This window comes from Telopea speciosissima, chromosome 2 (assembly GCF_018873765.1).
Source record: "Telopea speciosissima isolate NSW1024214 ecotype Mountain lineage chromosome 2, Tspe_v1, whole genome shotgun sequence".
Classification (NCBI taxonomy): Eukaryota; Viridiplantae; Streptophyta; class Magnoliopsida; order Proteales; family Proteaceae; genus Telopea; species Telopea speciosissima.
This window is the reverse complement of record NC_057917.1, coordinates 67,950,723-67,973,067: the sequence shown is the minus strand read 5'-3', so window position 1 is coordinate 67,973,067 and position 22,345 is coordinate 67,950,723. Positions and strand designations below refer to the sequence as shown.

At 38.3% G+C, this 22,345-nt stretch overlaps 2 protein-coding genes across 2 annotated transcripts; both read right to left on the bottom strand.

The window, feature by feature from the left end:
* Positions 1–3,686: 3,686 nt before the first annotated feature.
* On the bottom strand, positions 3,687–5,277 carry LOC122650320 (WUSCHEL-related homeobox 9-like). Its single transcript, XM_043843715.1, has 4 exons — positions 5,052–5,277; positions 4,224–4,949; positions 3,860–4,062; positions 3,687–3,718 (listed from the first exon to the last, which is right to left on the bottom strand). The coding sequence occupies exons 1-4, from the start codon at positions 5,182–5,184 to the stop codon at positions 3,713–3,715; spliced, it is 1,068 nt and encodes a 355-aa protein (XP_043699650.1). The 5' UTR covers positions 5,185–5,277; the 3' UTR covers positions 3,687–3,712.
* Positions 5,278–13,629: 8,352 nt separating this feature from the next.
* LOC122650319 (rac-like GTP-binding protein RAC2) lies at positions 13,630–15,618 on the bottom strand. Its single transcript, XM_043843714.1, has 7 exons — positions 15,336–15,618; positions 15,031–15,118; positions 14,674–14,783; positions 14,531–14,594; positions 14,171–14,235; positions 13,973–14,038; positions 13,630–13,818 (listed from the first exon to the last, which is right to left on the bottom strand). The coding sequence occupies exons 1-7, from the start codon at positions 15,432–15,434 to the stop codon at positions 13,720–13,722; spliced, it is 591 nt and encodes a 196-aa protein (XP_043699649.1). The 5' UTR covers positions 15,435–15,618; the 3' UTR covers positions 13,630–13,719.
* Positions 15,619–22,345: the final 6,727 nt, after the last annotated feature.

Here is a 22,345-nt window from a genome sequence, read left to right as displayed (position 1 = left end):
TTATTTTGGTCATGTGGGACTCATGTGGGCCCATATATATGTTATCGATTGTCACACCACCATTGGTAAAGGAAGTAAGCGGTGCACGAGGCTTCTACAGCTACAACAGGGTTTGGGGAGTGTCATAATATACCCAGCCTTACCCCTACTTTCGCAAAAAGGCAAACTCTTTGCCATTGGTGTGGACTGCAAATTCCCTCTTACACTAGTGTTATGGGAAATCCTCTCCCTTACATATATATCTCTAGATATTTTTGCCACCCCAAATGTATAACTCAGTAACTCACTCGTGGGTTATCCAATCACTGTCTGAATGAAAAACCTACAAAGAAATGTGGTCGATTTCTATTAAAGTCCTTCATAGCCAGCGCAAACCAAAAAGAATCAATGAAAAATCTACAAAGAAATGTGGTGGAATTCTATTAAAGTCCTTCATAGCCAGCGCAAACTAAAAAGAAGCCTATGATCTAGATTGACTCATATAATCTTCGAGTAATTGGGAAAAATTCTTCCACGAGCAATACTTTTGTTTGGTAGATGGGTCTCAATCAATGCCAGGTCTGAAATAGGAAAAAAAAAGTTTCCAGTCTTTTTATGTGAACTTGATTTTGTCAAGGAAAAGGCTTAAGAAATTCTTATAATTTTAACGTAAGGAAATTGAGTTGTAGAATTTTAATCAATTTTAACACTTAAAAGGAGATTGAGTCCTCGAATCTAATTAGCAATTTAGAAATCCTTTCATAAAGCTTTGTTCGTTTTCTTTTAAAAAGACAGAAAAGGAAAATTCTTGTAAAATAGGGTGTTCCACTAGAGTTCAGATTTCCTCCCCACATGGGGACGGGTGGGGACAGATCTGAACCCTCCATGACATGAAGGAGTCAAATGTGTCCCCACCCGTTCCCATGTGGGGAGCTGATCCGGACTCGTTCCACTATTTATTTTTACATAAAATGTCTAAAACAAAATTTGAAAAAGTCAGAAAACTTTTCTTGGAAAAAACTTTTCATGTAAAATATTATTTGCATAGAAAATTTCAACAAACAAACAAGGCCTAATGGAAACACTTATTGAGTATGTAGCCTTGAGAAAGCTTGTTATGAAATAGGGAGAAAAAATCGTCAAGCAAATGAACTTGAAATTTCGTAAACAAATAAGTGTATCTTTATGAAACTATAAACAAATACCAAGCCCCATGAGGTTTTGGTATAACTCTGAAAAGAAACCGTACACACCACACTGGTAGTACACGTCTTCTCACATTATCTCCTACTTGACTATGTGTCCCCGTTGTACACAAATCGTGAGGCACTCCCTCATGTGGGCTCATTGGCTTGGCATGGGGTCAACGTGTAGATTCCTTCCCCAACTCTAGTATATCATCAAGCCATGAGTTGGCTCTTGACACCCATTGAGTTCGAGCAGAGAATCAAAGAATGATTCATAGAAGAATGCTAGGCTGGGATGGCAAATTGTATATATTAGTGGTCCTTAGCATTCCATACAATGAGGAAATGCACTTGCACTCTCAATAAGTCTCCACAGTGACATCAAGAAAGAAGTAACCAATTTTTATAGAGGTATTGAAAGACTTATAAGGAAGACCTGTAGACATCTCATTTTGTTTCCCAAAGCAGACTAGGAGATGAGAATCAAGAATTTTTTGAAATGTTGTGAGACCCATTATTTGTATCTCTAGAGGTTCCCATACCCCCATCAGTGTCCCAAATCCATAGGATGTTAAAAAGGGCTAAAAATGAGTTTCGGAAGTCATGGTAAAATGGCTTTGTCACATAAGTAAGACCTGGCTTAGACCCAAAAACCTAGCCCGACCTTAGTTTAGGGTCATACTTGAATCAAACCTATACCTTTTGTGCTAGCCCAAGTCAGCCAAGTGTGTTGGCTCAGGCCAGCACTAGATGAAAATAGTTGGCACTGAGACATTTTTAAGGCATTCTTAGAATATCTCAAGGGTCCCTAAGAGTCCCAAGAGAGAAATAGAGAGAGTCTCATCTTTTTTGCAAGTATCTTGTAGTTGTGTAGACTTAAGATCCTCCAAACTCTCCTGAGCCTAGCTTGCTTCAATGTCCTGACACTCTTCACAAGATATAAAGCTAGATGAGTCAAGAGTCTTCTTTCTTTGGCTTTTACTCAATTCATTCAATGTCGTCTCTTGTATTGTGAGATATCCTCCATTTACTGAGGGTATGTCGCTACTCCCCACAGTAGGGCAGTGACAATGTGTCATGAATCAGAGTATGTTTGATTTTTGTACCATAGTTTAAAGGGTCTTTTATCTTTCATTTGTGATTTTTTTGGGATTTTCCACTGTCTTTCACTTTTTTCTTCTTCTAATTTCCATGTTTGGTTGATAGATTCTGAGTCCTTATGTTATTCGTTTTCGAGTTTCATTTTTGTTGTTCAATTTGGTTTTCCGTGGGTTTGATGATGTTTTCCATTTCTTATAACGTCTACTTTTTATTGGTGATTTTTCATAATTGGTCTTCCCTTTTTTTCTCATGTTCTCACTCTTTAGGCTAGTTTTGCACATAGAGGTATGTTGTTCATCATGTCATGCTTCTTCAGCATAGTTTGAGATTTAACTACCATGTTATTTTCTTTGTTTATGCTGATAGTATGTCATATTTGCATGAACAATGGCATTTTCGTCATTTTCAACAAGTCACTAACCTCTGTTCATGTTGTTTAGGATTATAGTAGTTGCTAGATCCTAAGGCTTAATTTGCAAGTGTTTTTTATTTTCAATATGCTAACATTGCAGCGCAGTTGGATAGAGATGAGTTCTATTTCTTTCTCTTTCCTTTTCAGCATTGTCGTGATGTATATTGTTTAAATAGTTTAGCACACCGGTCTATTGTTGAAGTCCAATTTAGTCGGGTATATTGAGGTGCCTAACACTTTTCTCAATCTGCAACCTAACACGAAACCATTCTTTGGTCAGACCAATTCGGAGTGAAGTCAATAGATTTATATGTGTGGGTCATACACCCTAATCTGGGTGGTGAGTCTTTGTTATTGAGAACTTAGACCTTTTCTGGAGTTTGAAACCTCTTTTCCTCGCAATGGCGACTCCACTTGGTGGGGCATGTCAAACTTCATTATACCTATTTCAAACATGGTAATTTGTTTTGACCCTTCTTGTTGTACATTATCTTGATGTGTCCTGTTTGCACTAAACACATCATGCAGCTACATCAATGCATCACACACTACAACATGGACACCTATTGAGTCATAATTTTGAAAAGAAACGACCACCTTGCCCCATGAAAGAGGAAAATCCCGCCACCAAAATGTCAGCGCGCATATGCCCCTGCTTTCCCCCACAAAAAACGCTCCCCCTAAAAATTATACCTTTCTTCCATGGAGTATCAATGTATGAATGATAAAAAATAAATAAAAAAAAACAGATTTGCCAGATCCATTAAACAGTGCCACAAGGGGAGAGAGAGAAGCACATTCCACGTATATATATATTTCCTGGTCCATAGATAATCAAAGTTCCCTTTTTTTTTTTTTTTTTGGTAAACTCAAAGTTCCCTTACAAGCACATACTTCTATAGTTCTATCGATAGGCCTAATGACTGTAATTCTATGATAGAAGACAACAAAACAAACACTTGAGATCAACCAGCACAGCATGCATGCACTTCATACTTGCACCTCCACCCCTCGATCAGCATCACCCATTCTCTCAAACCTGAGATCCAAAGACAAAAAATTCCATAAGTCCCATAGGAGATAACAGTAGACCTGACTACACAATATCAATATCATGTGATCTATCGATTAGATCACCTGGGGGGCAGCTACACTACTACAGCATGGTTAGCGTGCGCACAAGATAATAGAATGCGCCGTGTTGCAGGGATTGCAGGGTTACGCCCCACTCGTTGGTGAGGACGGGTCGACCAGAAGAGTGGATGAGAACTGCATCATCCCCAAACGTTTCTCTTACGTTAACCGGACCACCGGTCACCTCGAACGCCACGTCATCTATGAACACCGTCGATTTCGCCGCCGGCCCCATTCCACTACCTGAAACTTAGCCCAGTGGTCAATCAATCACAATTCAACAATCAGAAAGAAAGCTTCCAGGCATGCACACGTCGGCCTATCTCGAAAAGGGTAAAACAGTCCTAAAAAGACTAATATACCCTCGTTTCTTTTATAAAATTCCATCTTGATCTTGATCAAGGTCGTACTCGTACCTCCATGAATTTGATTGAGAGCGGTCGAACCAGTGGTAATAGGAGTGATGGAAGTGACAGTATTTGTGGTTGGAGCAGTAGTGGCTGAAGCATAGCTGAGTTGCTGGTCCAACTTCATCTTCGCTTGTTCATCCTTCTTTGGACCACCTTGGTTTATCAGTTCACTCAGTAGGAGGCCGGACGAAGAAGGCCCGACCGCTTGATCTTGAAATTGAACCAGGTTGGATATGTCGGAAAAGCAGAACCCATGACCATGAGTGAATGAAGACGGTTGGACCGGAAAGAAAAATGGTTCAGAATTGGATGCGTCGAGCACAATGGGATTGGGTCCACCACCACCACCACCTCCTATGGCCATCTTCTGGTTGGTCTTTCGTGGAGGAGATTTCTCAGATGACGAGGACGAGGAAGATGAGGGTGCAGCGATGGTCTGAACCAATGGCAAACCAGGGGTGGTTGGACCGGATTGAGCCGGTGTCTTAACGGTCTGAAGGTGGCGCTGCTTGTGTTTGCTTCTCGATTTCCGGTTCTGGAACCAGTAGAAGACGTTGGTATCGCCTACTTGGCCATACTCTTGGAGTTGAGATCTTATCTTCTTAATCTCATCCCTCGGTGGGTTCACCACTCCCGAATTGAATATCCTTTCCAGAATCCGTATCTGCTCCGGTTTAGGATTCCATCGTGGTTTCGGCTCTGGGCTCCGTTCATCACAGCTAGAAACTGTCAAAAAACCACAGCAATTTCCTGTTAATATATGGGAGGTCAGGGAAGGACGAAAATCTCTCCTACTTGTTATAATATAGTGGAGAAAGGCATGAATACCTGATGGGTAGGGGTTTCTCTGGCAACCGTTTGATAAGAGAGGTGGGTTCATGTCATGCTGCCATTGGTGATGAGTAGTATTGCAGGGCTTGGACTTGAACATGCTAGGCCAGTGTCTGTTAGATGAAGCCATCACAAGGGTATTGATGATGATGATGAAGGCCAAACTAGATGGCTAGAAATCTAAGTAGCCAACCAGATGAGAAACAAGAGAAAGCCCTTTTGCTATTAGCCTCTCTCTCTTCTGGCACAATATCCTTAAACTCACACTAACACCTCTTCTTATAGCCTTCTCACCTACCGCTATGTTCAGTTCATCCCAATTAATAAAACAGTACTTCACATCTCCCAAAGATAAAAAAAATATATAAAATTTTAATAACTTTAATGAATGAAAATGGATAAAAAAAAAATACCCACTAAGGAACAACAAAAATCGCCTGTTAGAGTATAGATAAGAAAGGAAATCAAGCATAAACAAAGGAAAATAAAAAAGAAGATTGGCAAGTACTCTCCCATCCCTTCTTACACATTTGCATTAAAACTCATAATACAACCCAATTCCCACTGATGCCAAATAAGGAAATCATGGAAAACCACACATGCTGGTGCTTTATTAGAATCTTCATCAGAGAAGAATAAGAAATCTTTCAATGTAAAGAGGGTGAACAGTTATCTAAGATGTGAAAACTGAAAAGAAGATCTGTGTTTGTTTCTCTAACAAAAAATCTCTGTTTTGATTTGTTTACAGGACACTATTAATGGAAGCGAGAAGAGAGAGCTATAAGTGTGGGATTATTCTAATAGAATAGGTTGTTGCAAGAGTAAATAGGGGGGAGGGGGGTGTGAAAGTCAAGAAGGTATGAATGAATGAAGAAGTGGGGTTTGAAAGGAAAGTGGGGGTGGTGGACAGTAATTGCAGTTTTGGGTCATTTTTAGGGAAAGGGATGTGATTTGGGAATATTGTTGGGTTGACTCGAGAGGGTTGTGTTTCGATTTTCAAACCCAATTTATCTTTCATCTTTGAAAATTTTGATATATAGCTTTCTATTTACTAATTTGGTCTTTGAAGAGAAAGGTAATAAGAGAGAGAATAGTGGTTTTTTGAAACAGGGAAGCTGCAGGGGAAGGGATGTCTTTGATAAGGGCTGTATTGTCTTTGATTGATGGGATTTTATTGTCAAAGATCTTGTCAATCAAAGCAAAGCAATAATTAATGTTGAACCATATTGAAGAATGGAAGAAGAAACAAATATTAATATTTAAGTGGGGATCTCAGTTCTGGTTGAGCTAAAAATACAAGAAAAGAATCAGGTCATGTGTATTAGTTGATGTCTGTTGAGAGGATATTGAATGAACACTTATCCAAAAGCAAAGAAACTGAAGAAATGGAAATTATAAATAGTTCAAGAGGGAAAGGTGGAGGTGGTGCTTCGTCTGTGGATTCAATTTTTGTTGAATGTTGTATTAGAGGGGTCTCATGCAACTTAATTCAGTAAGAACAATTCTCAGAGAAAATAAGGTGTGTGGGTTTGGTGGTTTGTTGGGTTGGGTAGGGAGAGGGAGGTCATTATTGTTTCACAAACTTATGTTCACTTTGGCACCTGGGATGGGAAGTGTGACAAAAGCAAATTAACTCTCTCTCTCTGTCTCTCTCTCTCTGCGTGAATCTAGTCTACAACTTCCCATGCATGGAGACTTAAAGAGAGGATTTATGGTTAGGTTACGTGGTGTCGGTGTGATTCCGGCATGCAAGACCCACACCCTACTCTCGTGCGTGCCATCTCATCAATCACTCAGTTATTGAAAGCCCTTTTGCCCCCCCCACCCTATCTCCTGCAAACTTTTTATTGCTTGCCACACTCTCTCTCTCTCTCTCTCTCTCTCTAGATCTCGATCTCGATCTCGAGTCATGGTTATCCACATTTCATCTTAAAGTTATTGCGTTGGCCTATACGTAACAGAGTATATAAGGGAAGGCGGCTGTTGTTGTGTTATGTAAGATACTAGCAATGTGTTTAGAGCCTCTGAGCAAACCCTAGTAATACTTGATCATTTTTTTTTTTTAGTGAAAACTCATGGCTGTAGGATACATAAATCCAATACGATGGATCAGAAATAGACCACACCATCGTGCACATCACCGATAAGGTATTGATCATGTTTACTAGTGGTTATTTGTGATAGTAGTGGATAAGTGCATTTTGCAATGTTAGAGAAGACAATGTTTAATTCCATCATGATGGGAGAAATTATGATGATCAAAAGTGATGGCGTTTTTAGATGGCATTGAGAATTTACTGGTGGAATGTGATTACCGAGAGCTCATTCTATAATTGAAGGGAACAACATTAAACATTTTGATAGTGGTTCAGCGATGGCAGATGATGTTTTCACATTTGTCAACATAATTTAGGGTTTGCTCTTTTCATTGTATTCCTAAGGAGATCAATTTTGTTGTTGACTTAACTCTTTAGTAAATTGTTGGAATTTTAAACTATTTTTAAAAGGAAAAAAAATAAAATATTCATAATATGATTTTTTTTTAGGTGTGTCTATTGGAGATACTCTTTGGTTGTGTCTCTTCTTCTCCTATATAAGGAGAGGAATATAGGAGAGCAAGTCTCGCCTATTTCTCTGACATTTTTGGATAATGTTTCATCTCTATCATAATTTGTTAGTGTCAGTGAGTTTAGTCTTTAAAACTCTCAATAATCACATTTAATAATGCAACTTACGTGATTAAATAGTTGTTTTAATTTTGGATATATAAATGCACTGTCAACACGGATTGCACAAATTTAGGGCATTTACATAGCTTAAGGAGAGTATTATTTTGATATGACTCTACTCAACTGCCTTATATTACGGTGATACAAGAAGATGTATATTGGTGCTGTCAATCTCTATTTCACATTATATTTCCAAAAGAAGACCTTGTCGATAGCATGTATGATAGTATTTAATTCCACTCCATGGTTGAATAAATTTCGATTTACCAAAAAAAAAAAAAAAAAAACCCAAGAACGATTACACTATCATAATTAAAATATAGGATACTACATGAAGAAAGCCATGAATGTAGTGAATCTTGATATTAAGAAGAAGAATCTCAAAGATTGGTCTGTAATAATCATGAAGGTCAGTGGATGTGATAAATCCAGTTCTTATCAATGGTAGAGGCATGAAATGTGGTGGAGTCGGGCATGGGATCAACATTGGATTTTACCTGAAATGAAATCCGTTTCATTCATGGAAAGGCCTTGATGTACACAAAGTCATAATGACAGAACAAATTTTGAAACTCATTGCTTTACCGTGTTTGTGTTTTTGGAACCATACATCACTAAAGCTCAATATTTTTTTTCTTTCATGAAAGAGGGGTCACCTTCATGTCTACTAGTTCTTTCTACGACCCTGACACTGGAGAGAGACTGATTGCAGAAGAGAAAAGTCATGGGGGATGACATCCTCTCTTTCTCATGATTGAGACTCCATGAATTTTCAAGAGAATTAAAAGTGAAGGCAAGTAAAGTTCTCTGCTTTCAACATTTCGTCTTAACTCCTCTCTCTCTCTCTCTCTCTCTCTCTCTCTCACAGAGTGCAAAATGGGATTTCGTCATAATTCAGTCGAGCTCTGAAGAAGACTGTAGACCCGTGTACGGTCGTTAGTTAAAACAGACTAAGAAGGGAGAGTTGACAGCAAAAAAAAAATACAGAGAAGGGGAGTTAATTACACTTTCTGAACGTGGGCATGCTGATTTATTGCTCGGGCTTTACTGGCCCATTTAAGCCTCTATTGGACAAATATATTTGGACTATAGTAATCCATTTTCTAAATAGAGAATCTATGATGACTGTTGTTTTTTCTTTTTTGGTTGGGGCAGTTTGGGGTGGATATGTCGACACCTGACAGTTTGGACATTCAACGATCCGAGCTCATTGATTTTTGTTTTTTTGTATTTCTTTCTTCTCGAGCTCGGCACCGAACTGGAGCCATTGCTTTTTCACGGTTGCAACTAATCTTATGCATAAATAGAATAATAGAAACTAGAATACAAGATACTATATAGCCCAGCCCAATTTGTGAAAATTCAGATTTATGAAGCTAGGTCAGGTTCGAGAAACTGGGAGTTTTTCTTCTTTTTTTTTTGGTAAGAAGAAACTAGGAGTTGACAGGGTTATCTGAATCCAGATCTACTACGGTGCGGGCTACCCATCCTGCCGTGCTGCGTAGACACAAGGCGACGCACATTGACCACCTTACCCCTGCCCGAGTGGGGATAAGGCAGTCATTGCACGTGGCCCTGTGTCTACGCAGGACAAGGCAGCGCACCGTAGAAGATCTGTGACGTATTATAAGCAATTTGGATCCTTTACTACCGAGCTGCCCGGCAGGACCGTGTTACCCAGACACGGTGCTGCGCGCAATATCCGCCTTACCCCTGCCCAAGCGCCTTGCCCGAGTGGGGGTAAGGCGGTCATTGCACGCAGCACGGTCCTACCGGGCATCTCGATAGTTGAAAATCTGGATCCTATAATAAGAGCTTCAACCATGTCACTTGTTGCTGAGTTATTATTATCGCTAGTTACCCAAAAAAAAAAAAAGTTATTATTGTCTCCCACAGTAACCCACTTTTTATTTTCTAGTAATCTAAATTTTGGTTCTTAGTTTCTACTAATCTAGATTTTGGTTGGACAATTGCAGTCATTCATTTGATATGAGAATGAAGACAAGTTCCCCATGATTTAGTTTCATCAAGTAAGCATTTATTAACTTCCGAATCCTCCCCCAGCATGAAATTTTCATCTATAAATACCATGACCTTTTAAAATATCATGTGATTCTATAGATGGGGCCGATAAAATTGAGGATAATAATGAGATATTGGAGAAAACTAATAGTAATATAAGTAAGTATAGTTTACCCCCAAAAAAAATTGCAAGTATAAAATAATGTTTGATGATTTAGTATGTTAAGATTTGTTTGTGTTTAAGTTTTAAGGATATATATATTTTTGGTTAATCCAATAGCATTTGTATTCTTTACTCGTTAAAATGATTCATTTTATATCATGATTAAAAATAATACTTTTAAATTATGTTATATTTCTTACACATACACAACTGTCGTTGACAATTTTTTTATTGTGTATGTGATAGGTAACAAAGACATAAAAGTAATCCAAGAAAACAAGAAGAGGGATTTGAACCCACAATTTCTATTGAAAACAAGGATCTCAGTCTGGCGCCTTAGACTACTAAGATCTACTTGAGATAAGAAGACAATTATACGCATAATGAAAGGTCTAGGGATCCTTTCAGACTTGGTTCTTGTCATTGGCTCAAATTTTCAACTTGTAGTTTATACAAGAAGATCATTGAATTGCTCCCTTTCTCTGTCTCTGTGCACACTATTGCAAAACATATCTGTGTCCTTTTGCTCCTAATCTGTAATCTGTGAATTTTAAAAGCACAGTTGAGATTGTTCTACAATCAAAAGTTGGTCTTTTGCCAACTGAGCTAACCCCTTGGGTACAATCAAAAGAGTTTTTTGGTTCTAGATCTATTAGATCTTGTTTTCCCTTGCAACAAAAAATCAATATGAAAAAAAAATTCTCATGCCTCCAATCTTTTTTTTTATTATTTGTTTTCAATAGAAAAATGAAGAACAAACACAAATTAAAATTGAATATCTAAAATTTTAGAGAATTCTACCATTTAGGTGGGGGTGGAGTGGGGTAGCGTTGCAGGGGATGCAGTTGGTGCTTAGGAAGAAGGAGGTGATTGGAACTAAACTTGCAACAACAAGGGGAGAAGCGGGGCATGGGAAGAAAGGCAAGGATAACACCTTCCCACATTCTAGGGTATGTTTTAATATTTTTTTGGGTTGATTAATTGATTTAGGGCAAATCCCAAACCGATCCAATACATGGCCCAGACGAATCAAAAAATCCTATTTCCCAAGCGAACCATAAAATCTCAATTTCAAAAGATTATGGATATACTGTAAAAAGATTGTTACCCTATCGTTACAATTCCTTTATATACTTGTCACACAATCAATAGGGAAAAAAACTCTTTCCGGTAGGCTAGCACTCCCATGAGTCTATCTCTCTCCTCCCATATGAAAAGGCACTTCTGCCCCGTTGTTTTGAGGAGAAGAGATATAGACACATGGGAGTGTTAGTGTTGGCATAGACCACACTCCCGAACAGAAAATTGCTTCCAAAATATTTATCAGTTTTCATTGTCACAATTAATCTTGAACCTTCCTATATCTTCCTCTGTCTTGTGATTTACATGGTATTTGCTGTCGGTGGGACATGGCAGCTGATGCTGTGAGAAGGTCGACTGGACTATTACAAATTGGTTTTGATTTTGAAATTATAACTGACTAACTCGGTTTCAATCAATTATCAACTGAATTGAAAATAAAAAACATACCATTTACTCCTTTAATCTCAGTTTTTGGTCTTATATTGGAATCGACATCCTCTACTTCCGCCTGGTTGTGTGTAGGGCGCACACTGAAGTAGGGGCAGGCGGAAGTAGAGGATCCGAACCACTAGAGTGGAGGGTGGACCTTGAGGTAAAGATTGATCTATTACGACCTAGTGGTAGGCTGCAGGAACTGAATCTTGACATATTAGCAAAAAAGACTTCAGTTTACTGATCCTCAAAATGTCAACTCATCTATTCTGTCACATGGCAACCATGGTTCTTACTATCGCAATCATATTGGCCGATATGTATCAACATCGCCATAGCTCGATAGTAATATGATATCTATACGGATAAGATGGATCAACCAAAAAGTGGATAAGAGTCATAAGACTAATCCAATCAGCTTGGTTCCACCTAATTTGTATCGATATCATATCAGTATTTAGTATTAACCGAAACCAATGCAGATACTTATATCCATGGGCACCACTAGATGGGTCATTCGTAGACACCCTATAGACTTAGGCAGGATTTGGTATGCATTCTTGGAATGCATTCCAATAATGCATACCAAACGAAGCCTTCTTATGTTTTTAATTGACCCACCTTACTCCCCATATTGCTCCCTTTGCTTCAGCTCCTATTGCTGACCCTGTATATCTTTTTTTTTTTGGGGTGAGTTAAGAAGCTGATTATGTTTTAGCATTTTGCTTCGAATGGGGTGAGGGGTGAGTTACGACTTACGTTCATATGGAACTGTTCTGTTTTCAGTTTTATGGAACTTGTGAGAGGAGTGCAATGCTTGCAGGTGGTCATTCAAAACACGAAAACAGAGTAGCTATGCAGATCAGCTATCCCAGGAAATGCCAGATTATCATTTTTTCATAGAGTGGGAAACCTTTGATTCAGTTGTCTTCATGGCCTCATGGGTTAAGAGTGTTGTTGGTGAAGCCTGATTTTGGCCAGAAAGTGCGGTTGAGATCTTCGGAATGGCGAAAAATGGCGAACGTCCTCGTTGAGATCTTCGAAATGAATACTTTTGAGCCATATATTATGTTTTGGTCCGGCCTTGTTTGTTTGGCAATTTTAGGCCAGTGGCACTTTTGTACTTTCTGGGGTTAGGGCTTCCCTATATAATGTTCTTATTTCTTTGAGATGGGGTTAAGAGAGTTTGTAACATTTCCAAAAAAATAGTGAAATCTGTTCTATTGCTCAGCCGTGGATGTAGCTTCCCACCTTGGGGGTGAACCACGTAAATCTCTGTGTAGTGCGTTGTGTGTGCTTTCTCTGTTACGTTTTTCTTCTGTAAATCGTCATTTGGGTATTGTTTTTCTTAACAAAGAGGGCTATGGCTCCTTGTCTGCCCCCTCCTTAGATGGTTTTGTTAAATCAAAACATCAAATTTTGAATCATTTTCTACCTCTAAAACTGAATAGAGTTAAAGTTCATAATATGCTTGCCAACAGAAGATTACTGAATACTTGAGAAAATTAAAGTTCATTTATGAAATGCAGAATAAAATCATTTGATGTTGTGTTTGGTTTGCATTCTCAGAACAGATTCTGGATTTATAATGCAAACTGAAGCTAGAAAACAGAGCAGAATCAGGTTTCAGAATGGATTCTAGAGTTAGAATCTAGTCCAAGATTTCATATTAAACATAGCCTTAAGTCTTATGGATTCAGATTTCACTTATAGGATCATCCTTCATGACATTGCAGGATCTCACGACCGAAAATTAAGAAGAAAAAAAAGAGTTAGTAAGTTGGTTTTATGTTGAGCAAATATTTTTGCAAACTAATTCCAATCTCTGACACATTTCAGCCGTGAGGTAGTCCTACTTCATTAAAAAGCACAGCCAAGAAGGCAACCTACTTGATTACAAGTAAATTCATGAACGGTGTTATACCAGTAATCACCCAATTTTCGTCTAATTTCCATCTGGTTTTGATTACATAATATTGGCTTTTGAAGTATATGCTTATTCTATTTGATTTTGAATAATGATAAAACTGTAAACTTGATATACTTGAGGGGGTGGAAGGCAATTGCCTATACAAATTGGGATTACTGCAAATTCTTAGAGCTAATAGTGGCAAAGTAATCCAAGGCATCTAGCATTCTTTTTCTATTGATCTGCATAACCTCTTTAAGAGTGACAGAAATGGAAGGAACACTCATAACAGTAACAAAATCATGTAAGATATAACATGAATTCAGACTAGAGAAACACGCAATGCCTTCGCTTCCGTTGCTTTTTCTTTGGTTTTGGAGGCCGCAAAACAACCTTGATTGCAGCATCAAACACCACTTTCACATTCTAAGAGACAGAAACCAAGAGAAGATGTTAGGTGAAACTATGAAAGTATTTTCATCCTGTAGTGCAAAATAAGAATTCGAATTCAGTTGGTTTTGGATAGACTTAACAGAGAATATGGATACTAAACTTATAATAAGTATAAAGCCATATATACCTGCTGAGTCTTGGAGCTGCATTCCATGTAAACTGCTGCACCGATCATCTTTTTCAGTTCCTCACCCTGCTCCAAATCATATCTTTAGTGAAACCCAGATGAAAATGTATACAGAAAAATAATAAAACAAGGCCAAACTAAAACAACTACATATTTAACATCTGGATTTTATGCTTTTATGTTTTGTGGGTGACTTGCCTGGGCAGTTGAGATTGGTGTTGCTCCAGGATGTTCCATCAAATACTGCTTGTTTTCTCGTAAATCTGCAATTCATCAAAGTCAGATTTGTAATTAAAAAATTTAATCTATCATGGAATTTTGTTATGAAATGTGATTAATTGTTAGGATTTTGAGGCGAATTTACAGTTGAGGTCTGGTATGAACCCCCCCCCCCCTCCCCAAGACTTTACTAGAAAGCTGATGTTAGGTTAGTATAGACAGTTATAAAATATCAAAATTAAACTTACCAGGACAGGAAATCAAAACAAGATCAGCATTGATCTGTCCTCCATTAAAAAATTATACAAATTGTATGATTATTGGGTTGATTGATCTTACCAAGCTTGGTTCCTACCAGCACAATTGGAATATTTGGAGCATAATGTCTCAGCTCAGTGATCCACTGTGTAGGGAAAAACTATGTCAGACTCACCTGATCAGAGGATATCACTTGGGTTTGGAATAATAGAAGGGAAAATTACCTTCTTGGAGATATTCTCATAGCTGGCTTTGCTGATAAGAGAGAATGCCAATAGAAACACATCAGCACCTCTATAACTTAGAGGTCTCAATCTGTTGTAATCTTCTTGCCCTGCAATAATACATCCAAAACTAAACATGAATTGGCCATCCAAGTTCCTTTCAATGACTACTTTGGCCCTTCCAATTCAGCCAACAAAGGAATGGGTTGTTTGTCAAATTCTTTAGAGTTTCTCAATTGTTTCAATACTTCCATAAAGGAAATAGACTTTCTGATTCAGTGATGATTGGATAGGAAATTGAGTGAATTGTTCTTCTTAATCTGAGTTAATCAAGTTTTGATTAAACCATAACCTCACCTGCAGTATCCCATAGTCCCAGGTTCACTGTACTCCCATCCACCACAACATTGGCACTGAAATTGTCAAACACTGTGGGAACATAATCCTATACCAAGACAAAAAAATGAAAAAAAAAAAGAAAGAAAAAGACAGAGGTAAAGCAAATTAGACCAAAGAGAGAAACACCTTAATCACAATTACTAGTTGAGATTTGGATAGAACTTATCCTTAAAAGCTAGCCATTAAGAAGAGGGTGCCCAAGTCTATTCACATTCGATGTGGGATAATTAGCTTAATACATAATGATCATGAATTGTACATACCGTTGGGAAGGTGTTACTAGTGTAAGATATAAGCATGCAGGTCTTTCCGACAGCTCCATCGCCGATGGTCACGCATTTGATGAACCTTGCCGTGGTCATTTTCGAACTCCTCGATCTTCCTTCTCTTCTTGCTGTACTCAGCTGTGTTGATGAGCACCTGGCCTTAGAACCTTTCACTTAGCTAGCTAGTAAGGCTTTATTTCCTTCTTTTTCTTCTCATCCATGAACACAGTCTTTCTCTTTCTCTTTCTCTTTGAGATACACAGAAAGATAGAGAGAATTTGCTTTGGTGATTTGTTGGAATGAGTTTGAATTTTGAAAAGAAATGGGGGGACGAGGGTGCTTTTTTAATAACCAAAGCACCATTCACTCACTTTAATTAGTTGTACCTCTCATCTTCTTTACAATGATTGTTCATATGGCTTTCCGTTTCTTTAAGTGCAAGGCCAGAGCCAAAAAGACCACCAAAGTTGAGGTTTGGTGCTGGTGTTAGTTGGTTAAGTGTTGGACAAGGGAGAGCGGGAAATGATGGAAATTTGGAGGAAATGTTGGATTAAGGTATAAGAGAAAATGCAAAAAAGGCAAAAGCACTCTGGTTGGAATTTGGATTGTTGGATTAAGATATAGGGACAAGGGCAAAGCCCAAAAAAAAAAAAATATAAGATAAGGAGCCTTTTGTGGGTGTCACAGCAGGGTTTTACGGCCATGGATTGAGGTATCGGTATCGGATCAGTTGGATCGTATCGGTATTGGTCGAGGCCATTACTGATACTTGACCGATCCTAGATCGGATATCGGTATCAGGATCGAGTCAAGGGTTCAATTGTAAAAAAAAAAACTCGATTTTTAATGAAAAGTAAGGGTAAAATTTACCAGTCCAGGCCAATGGCCCAATAATGGCGGATCCACATCAGTATGGGCAAAAACCAATACCAATGCTCATATCTCAATCCTTGGTCACGGCCGATATTAATATGGATCGGATCAGCCGATACTGATATGCCAATACCTAAAACCCTGGTCACGGTTACAGTCACATTGTCACCATGATGTGGGTCTGTTTGGGCTGGTCTTTATTGGGCTTGCACAGTTAGGCTTGCCTTCTATTGGGGGCCCATTTTCGAAATATACAAGACGTAACAGACCGTTAGGTAATGTAATAGTCGATTTTCTACCCAAAAAAAAAATGTAATAGTCGATGGCACTAACCATCAAGTCCAATGGAAGGAAATGGGAACCGGACCAGAAATGACTTATTAAAAATCAGAACCGATTATTAATGGGTCAGTTCTAGTCCTAGACATTGGAATGAATTATTTCTTAGGACCGGAACTAGACCAAACCGATTAACTAGTTACAACCGATTAGGTACTGATTAATTATAGGGGTTTCTATATGGGTGTTTAGGTTTTCACTCATTATTCATTTTGGGTCAAGTATACTTATGTTAAAAATGGACATTAAGTTTGTCTAATTTTATTGTGTATGGGCCCAATATATAGGCTACGAAATACTTTTTTTGAGCTTACTTGATTAGCGTTTTGATTTTGGAACCAATTAGTTAATTGGCATGGTTCTATTAAGGGTACGATGTCTTGTATTCCATCGCTAGCATTAGTGGGCTGATTCCAAAGGACCGTTAAGAGGCCATAGAGCCCGAAGGGCCCAAGGCCGTGAGGCCCAAGCCTTTAGTAAAAAAAACTAATTAAAAAGCTAATGCATGATTAGTTTAGAGATGTTAGTTCCACCCTTCAATGGAGAGGTTGTTGAATTGAATAAACAATTGCAAATGCAAAAGGAGGCTGCAGGTTGTTGGTTCAGCAGCTACTAAACTAATTTTTTACACAAAATAATTCGGGGGATAAAGTTCTTTGCACTGGGGGCACAGGGTATGCCTAGACACGTGGGGTGGGACATTTCGCCCACCCCCTTGAATAACCCGAACCCCACCCCTGTCCCACTGCATGTGTTTGTGTGCAACTTGTGCCCAGATGCACTCCCGAGCAGAGAACATGCGCCAATAATTCAGAGCAAAGGACATGAAAGATGTTCCTCAGAAATTGATAGCTAGAGTGTTTGATTTGTGTTTTGACCAATCATATTCAAGCTGGATAAGGGTCTGCTTCCAGTTTATTGGGCCGTGTAAGATTCATTCTCCTTCTGAGATTCATGAGATCTATATTATTTGGCTTATGATGCAAACTGGCTAAAGAATTTTTTCTTGTCAATTAAAATCCAATTGATAGTGAAAAAATTATTCCAGAATCAGAAATATCAATTTCTCCAAAGAATTTAACCCTCAGTTGACAGTGGAGCGTGTCTAAATCGACACACGTCTTGAGTTCGACTCCCCCTTTTCCCCTTTGTGGTCAGCCCCACGGCTTCTATAGGTCTCATAGAATCCAATATTGATCTAGTGTGCGTGTCCAGGGGACTAGTTGGACTGAAGGCCATAAACCCTCACTAGAAAATAAAATTTCTCTGAAGAACAAAAGTCCCCGAAAACATTAGTCGTGTTTGGATAAGTTTTTTGGAAGCTTATCTTTTTTGTTTTTCCTTTGAAGATTCTTAAAAGCATTTGAAAAAAATGTTCTTTTATTGGAAAAGTTTTTCTTGACCATCAAGTCTAGAGTTTTTTAGATTGGCACAAGTATCTGTCACATGGAAAATAAAATAGAGCTGAAATTTTGTGAATATGTGGATCTGAATGTCCTTTGTTCATATATCAATTTTAAGACAAAACAAAGTTTACTAAATGACAAAATAAGATTTTGAGAATCCAAAGGAAAAAATGAAATTTTTCCAGAAAGAAATGAAATATTAAAAAAACAAGAGAATAGATTTCAATTTGACATGTGATCAATCTTGACCAATTTCTAAATATCATATTCCTCTTCCATGTGCCAAAACATGGCATTAGCTAGTCTAGAGAGACTCCCTAGTTTTGCTGCATTAGAAATATTTTTTGTCTCATTAATTTTTTCCGGAGGAGGGATCTACATGCTGCCCACATATATTGGCATCTCTTATGCCAAGCTAATAAGCACACAGGAGGGAGTGCCTCACAATGCATATTCAAGGGGATCGCATGATCGGGGTGGAGACTGGAGAGCAAGTGTCAGGGATTGTAAAATGGCATGTACTACCAATAGTGTATCGATCATTTTACCTTTCTTTTATTAAATTGGTCCTCCAAAGCTAGTATAAAAACTTTACTAGCCTAAATCAGTAGAGACTACCTAGAACTCTAATCAGGCTCAACTTTCTTAGGTAATAAACCCTTCCTACTATAAAGTTGGTGCGCTGTTCTGTGTGCCGCAGCACAGGCTACGCCCAGGCACATGGGGGTGGGTGCAATGATCACCTTGCCCCCTGAATGGCAGGCCCATGCATGTGCCAAGGCACAGCCTACGCTGTGGCACAGAGAACATTCTCCCTATAAAGTTGGAGAAAATTTTGGTACACTGGCCTTGTACATATTCCTTTATACACTCTTTACATAATAAATAATGGGGCTCAAGGTGACAATTCTCTCTCCTATTTTGACTATATGGGCCCCATAGGAATGATATCATTTTTTAACCCCCCGTTGAAACGTATTTTTATCTGCTCCATTTCCCCAAGTTCCTCAAATAGAGGGGGGTGGATCCCATCCGGACAGTGTATTTGGATAGGGGTAGGATGGTCATTTCTACCCCCTCTATTAGAAGAACTTGAAGAAATGGACATGCCTAAGAAATGGAAAAGATAAGGGTCCAGGAGGAATCCCAAATAGAAGACCAGTTACTACCATTAAATCTTTAAACAACTTCCATTCGGTAGAGACGTTCATAGTATTGCAAAATGGGCTCATTGATACCCTCAGCAAGGATTGTGGGAAACCTCATTTCCTGAGGATCTACTTCCTATATAGGTCTCTTTTTGTCTTGAAGTGTATTAATGAAATTATTTCTTTCGGGGTGTTTTGCACAAAAAGGAAAAAACTTTTTCCAACTCTTGGGTTGGGCTGACTTGAGGCCTTTTAAACCCAGAGGAAGCTTGAGCCAGCCAGCAGCTTGCGCCTAAACTCTTTCCCCCAGTTAAGTTTAGATTGGGTCAGTGGCTCAGTACCTTGCCCGAACGTCGTCCAATATCCACTTGAGGCTCAGCTATAAAACTGACTCGCTTTATAATGATGTTTATTACAAATTACAGTCATTTTATGGAGGAGATGCTAAGCTCAAATTTAAACCCAAAGGTTGAATGTTACTCCCCTCCCCCCCCCCCCCCCCTCTTTCCATTGATTAATCTTTAAGTTATTTTGTGTATATATATATTTAGTGATGATGAATCTTTTTAATCATAGGATCAACTGCTTATAAATTTGGAGAAAGTTTTGGCAAACCATGGATAAAATTGGTGAGTGTGTACAATTGTTTTGTCAAGTGAAAGATTTTTATGGCAATTCTAAATTTTGGATACAATTATGGAAGAGTAAGATTCTTTCTTTTGTGGATCATCTTGAACTTATCAAATCAGTAATGCTTTCATACATCTACTAGTCTGGTGCTTTTGGGCTTCCGGTTTCCATAATTCTAATATTGAATCTATTATGTCTTCTTTCCTTTGGAAAACTCAGGAAAACCCTAATTTCCTTACTCCTACTAGTTGGGCAAACGTTTGTATTCCGAAAAATGAAAGCAGATTGGGACTTTGCAAAGTGAAGGAATCTAACATTGTAAGCATCATAAAACTTATCTGGAAAATAGTTTCTAGACAAAAAAGCATTTGAAGTGATTGGGTATACTCAAGATACTTAAAGTTGGATTCCATTTGGACTGCCACTTTCCCAAATGATACATCTTAGGCTTGGAGGAAAATTATTAAGTATAGACACTTTGTTAGTAATGTCATTAGTTCAAGCATTGATGATGGATGTAATACTTACTTGTGGTTTGATACCTAGCATATATCCTAATAGTGTGCTCATTTTTCGGATATGGGGATCGTAGAAGATATGATGATGATCGAATCTAATAAGATGACCAAGGTCTCCTCCATTATCCGAGATGGAATTTGATGTCTAGGGCCTAGTGTTAACAACCTAATTGAAGTTTGGTCTAATCTTTCTTTTGCACCATTGAGGCCAAGGGGTAATAGAGATTTCATTCTATGGCTTCCAATTTCTTTTAAAAATTTTGCTTATGCCTTTGTCTGGAATTTGAGCCCCATTTGATGTTCCCCATTCAAATGCCAATTTGCTTCAGGATATGATTCTACTTGCAAGAGGTCTATATCTTCTTGCTCTGACAGTTAAATATGATTGTCTTTGACCTCCTTATTTTTGTTGTTGATTTCTCGTTTCTCCAATAGAGAGGCTCACTCTTTGGCTAAAGAGGCATCTCTTCTTGAAATTTCTTATGTTTGGTGGATACATCCACTTCGTTATCTGGTAAACTTTGTTGTTGTTGGGAGAAGTTTCACCTTCTTTAATAAAGTTGGTTAGATTTTAATTAAAAATAAAAAAGATGTCATGTCGCAGTTTTCTTGAATAATTAAGAAAAGACTTTCTAAACAAATCATTTAGGAAGACTACCAATGCATGGAAAAAATGTATAGCAATAATTATCAAAGATTTTACTTTTCGACGAAGTTTCCTATGCGACCAACATGGAGAATCTTCCACACCAGCCAATTCACACTGCTTGGTTGTGTTCCTTACGTTCTCTCACATGGGCAGGCAAAATGACCATCCTACACTTATTAGTCGATACCCATGCATGCACTATCGGGCAAAATAACCATCCTACACTTACTAGTCGATACCCATGCATGCACTGTCATTGGCCAAGCTACTGATGGAGTGACCAATCGACCAAACAGCATTCTTCAACAATATTCCATTCCCATTCCCATTCCCATCTTTAGTTAGTGTCAAAGCAAGAATAATGGTTCCAAGCTAAAAACTACAAACGGGTAGGTTATTGTCATTGGGTAAATCTGACCTGTGGACCGAAAGAGATTTCACTCTTGTGGGACCCAATTACATAATAAGACTCACATGTTTGTGCTTGCCATGTATGCATTGATCCATCTATCCACAACTGACCCATGAAAGTGATGAAGAAGAAGAAGAAGAAGGTTTTCTTGGGCTACAAACTTTCAAACCAAAAAAGTTATAAAAAAAAAAAAGAAAAACAAAGCATCCACCTCAAAGGCTTTACAGGTCAAACTTTGCTTATTAGTACTCCCACCTTTCTCCTATTTTCAAAACACGTGAATTCAATATTTCCATTTTTTTTTTTTTTTGGGCTTTCACGAAAAGCAAAAAAAAAAATCCAAATCACAACACGTGGGGTTTAGTCATCCTTCAATTTTGACCAGTTTTTGAACTTGTGAATGAAGTCATGAACAACTAGAACAAATGTAGTCTCAATTCACTTCATTTTTTGGATTCCCTCTTTCAAATAATCAAATATGTTTCGGAAAAAAGGTTGAAAAGTCAAGATAGTGAGTGGGTAATTGTTGAAAGGGAAGAGTGGAAGACCACGAGTTTGGAATCTACGACCCATTTGTCAGTACGATAAGAGAAGTCTTTGGTTTCTCGTTCCACGCATAACGTCACCTCCTAGGGTGGAGGCTTCATCCATGATGTCATCATTATTGCCCCCTCACCCACCGAAGCCCCACCAGGAAACCGACTGGAAAGGTACTACTTTATAGATTGCCCTTGAAATTTTATTAAACTACAGAAGTATCCTTCCTTAATTTTTTATTTTTTTTGGGTTTTAAACTAAACTAACTTAATCAAGAGTTGCCAGGTTTGACTAATCTAGGGGTTCTTAAATCTGGATTTTGGCAACCATTGGGTTTTAAAGTTGGGGGCCATTGCCTCTAACTTTGTTTGTTCGGTGGTTCTCTTTCATTTCTTTGGGTTTACTATACAATGTTGATCCTTTGGATCTGGATCCTCTATTGCTGAGCTGTCCCAACTGCCGTATTGTGCAGACATCGCAAAGCCCGAAATGATC

Bases quoted from the DNA above. Each gene is read 5' to 3' on its own strand.
- LOC122650319 (XM_043843714.1), bottom strand. From the start codon at position 15,434: ATGACCACGGCAAGGTTCATCAAATGCGTGACCATCGGCGATGGAGCT. The intron at 15,119-15,335 runs GTATGTACAATT...GTCTTGGTATAG, and splicing joins CTAGTAACACCTTCCCAACG to GATTATGTTCCCACAGTGTT. The intron at 13,819-13,972 runs GTATATATGGCT...TCTGTCTCTTAG, and splicing joins GCAGCTCCAAGACTCAGCAG to AATGTGAAAGTGGTGTTTGA.
- LOC122650320 (XM_043843715.1), bottom strand. From the start codon at position 5,184: ATGGCTTCATCTAACAGACACTGGCCTAGCATGTTCAAGTCCAAGCCC. The intron at 4,950-5,051 runs GTATTCATGCCT...GTTTTTTGACAG, and splicing joins GAGAAACCCCTACCCATCAG to TTTCTAGCTGTGATGAACGG. The intron at 4,063-4,223 runs GTACGACCTTGA...CACTGGGCTAAG, and splicing joins TCAAATTCATGGAGGTACGA to TTTCAGGTAGTGGAATGGGG.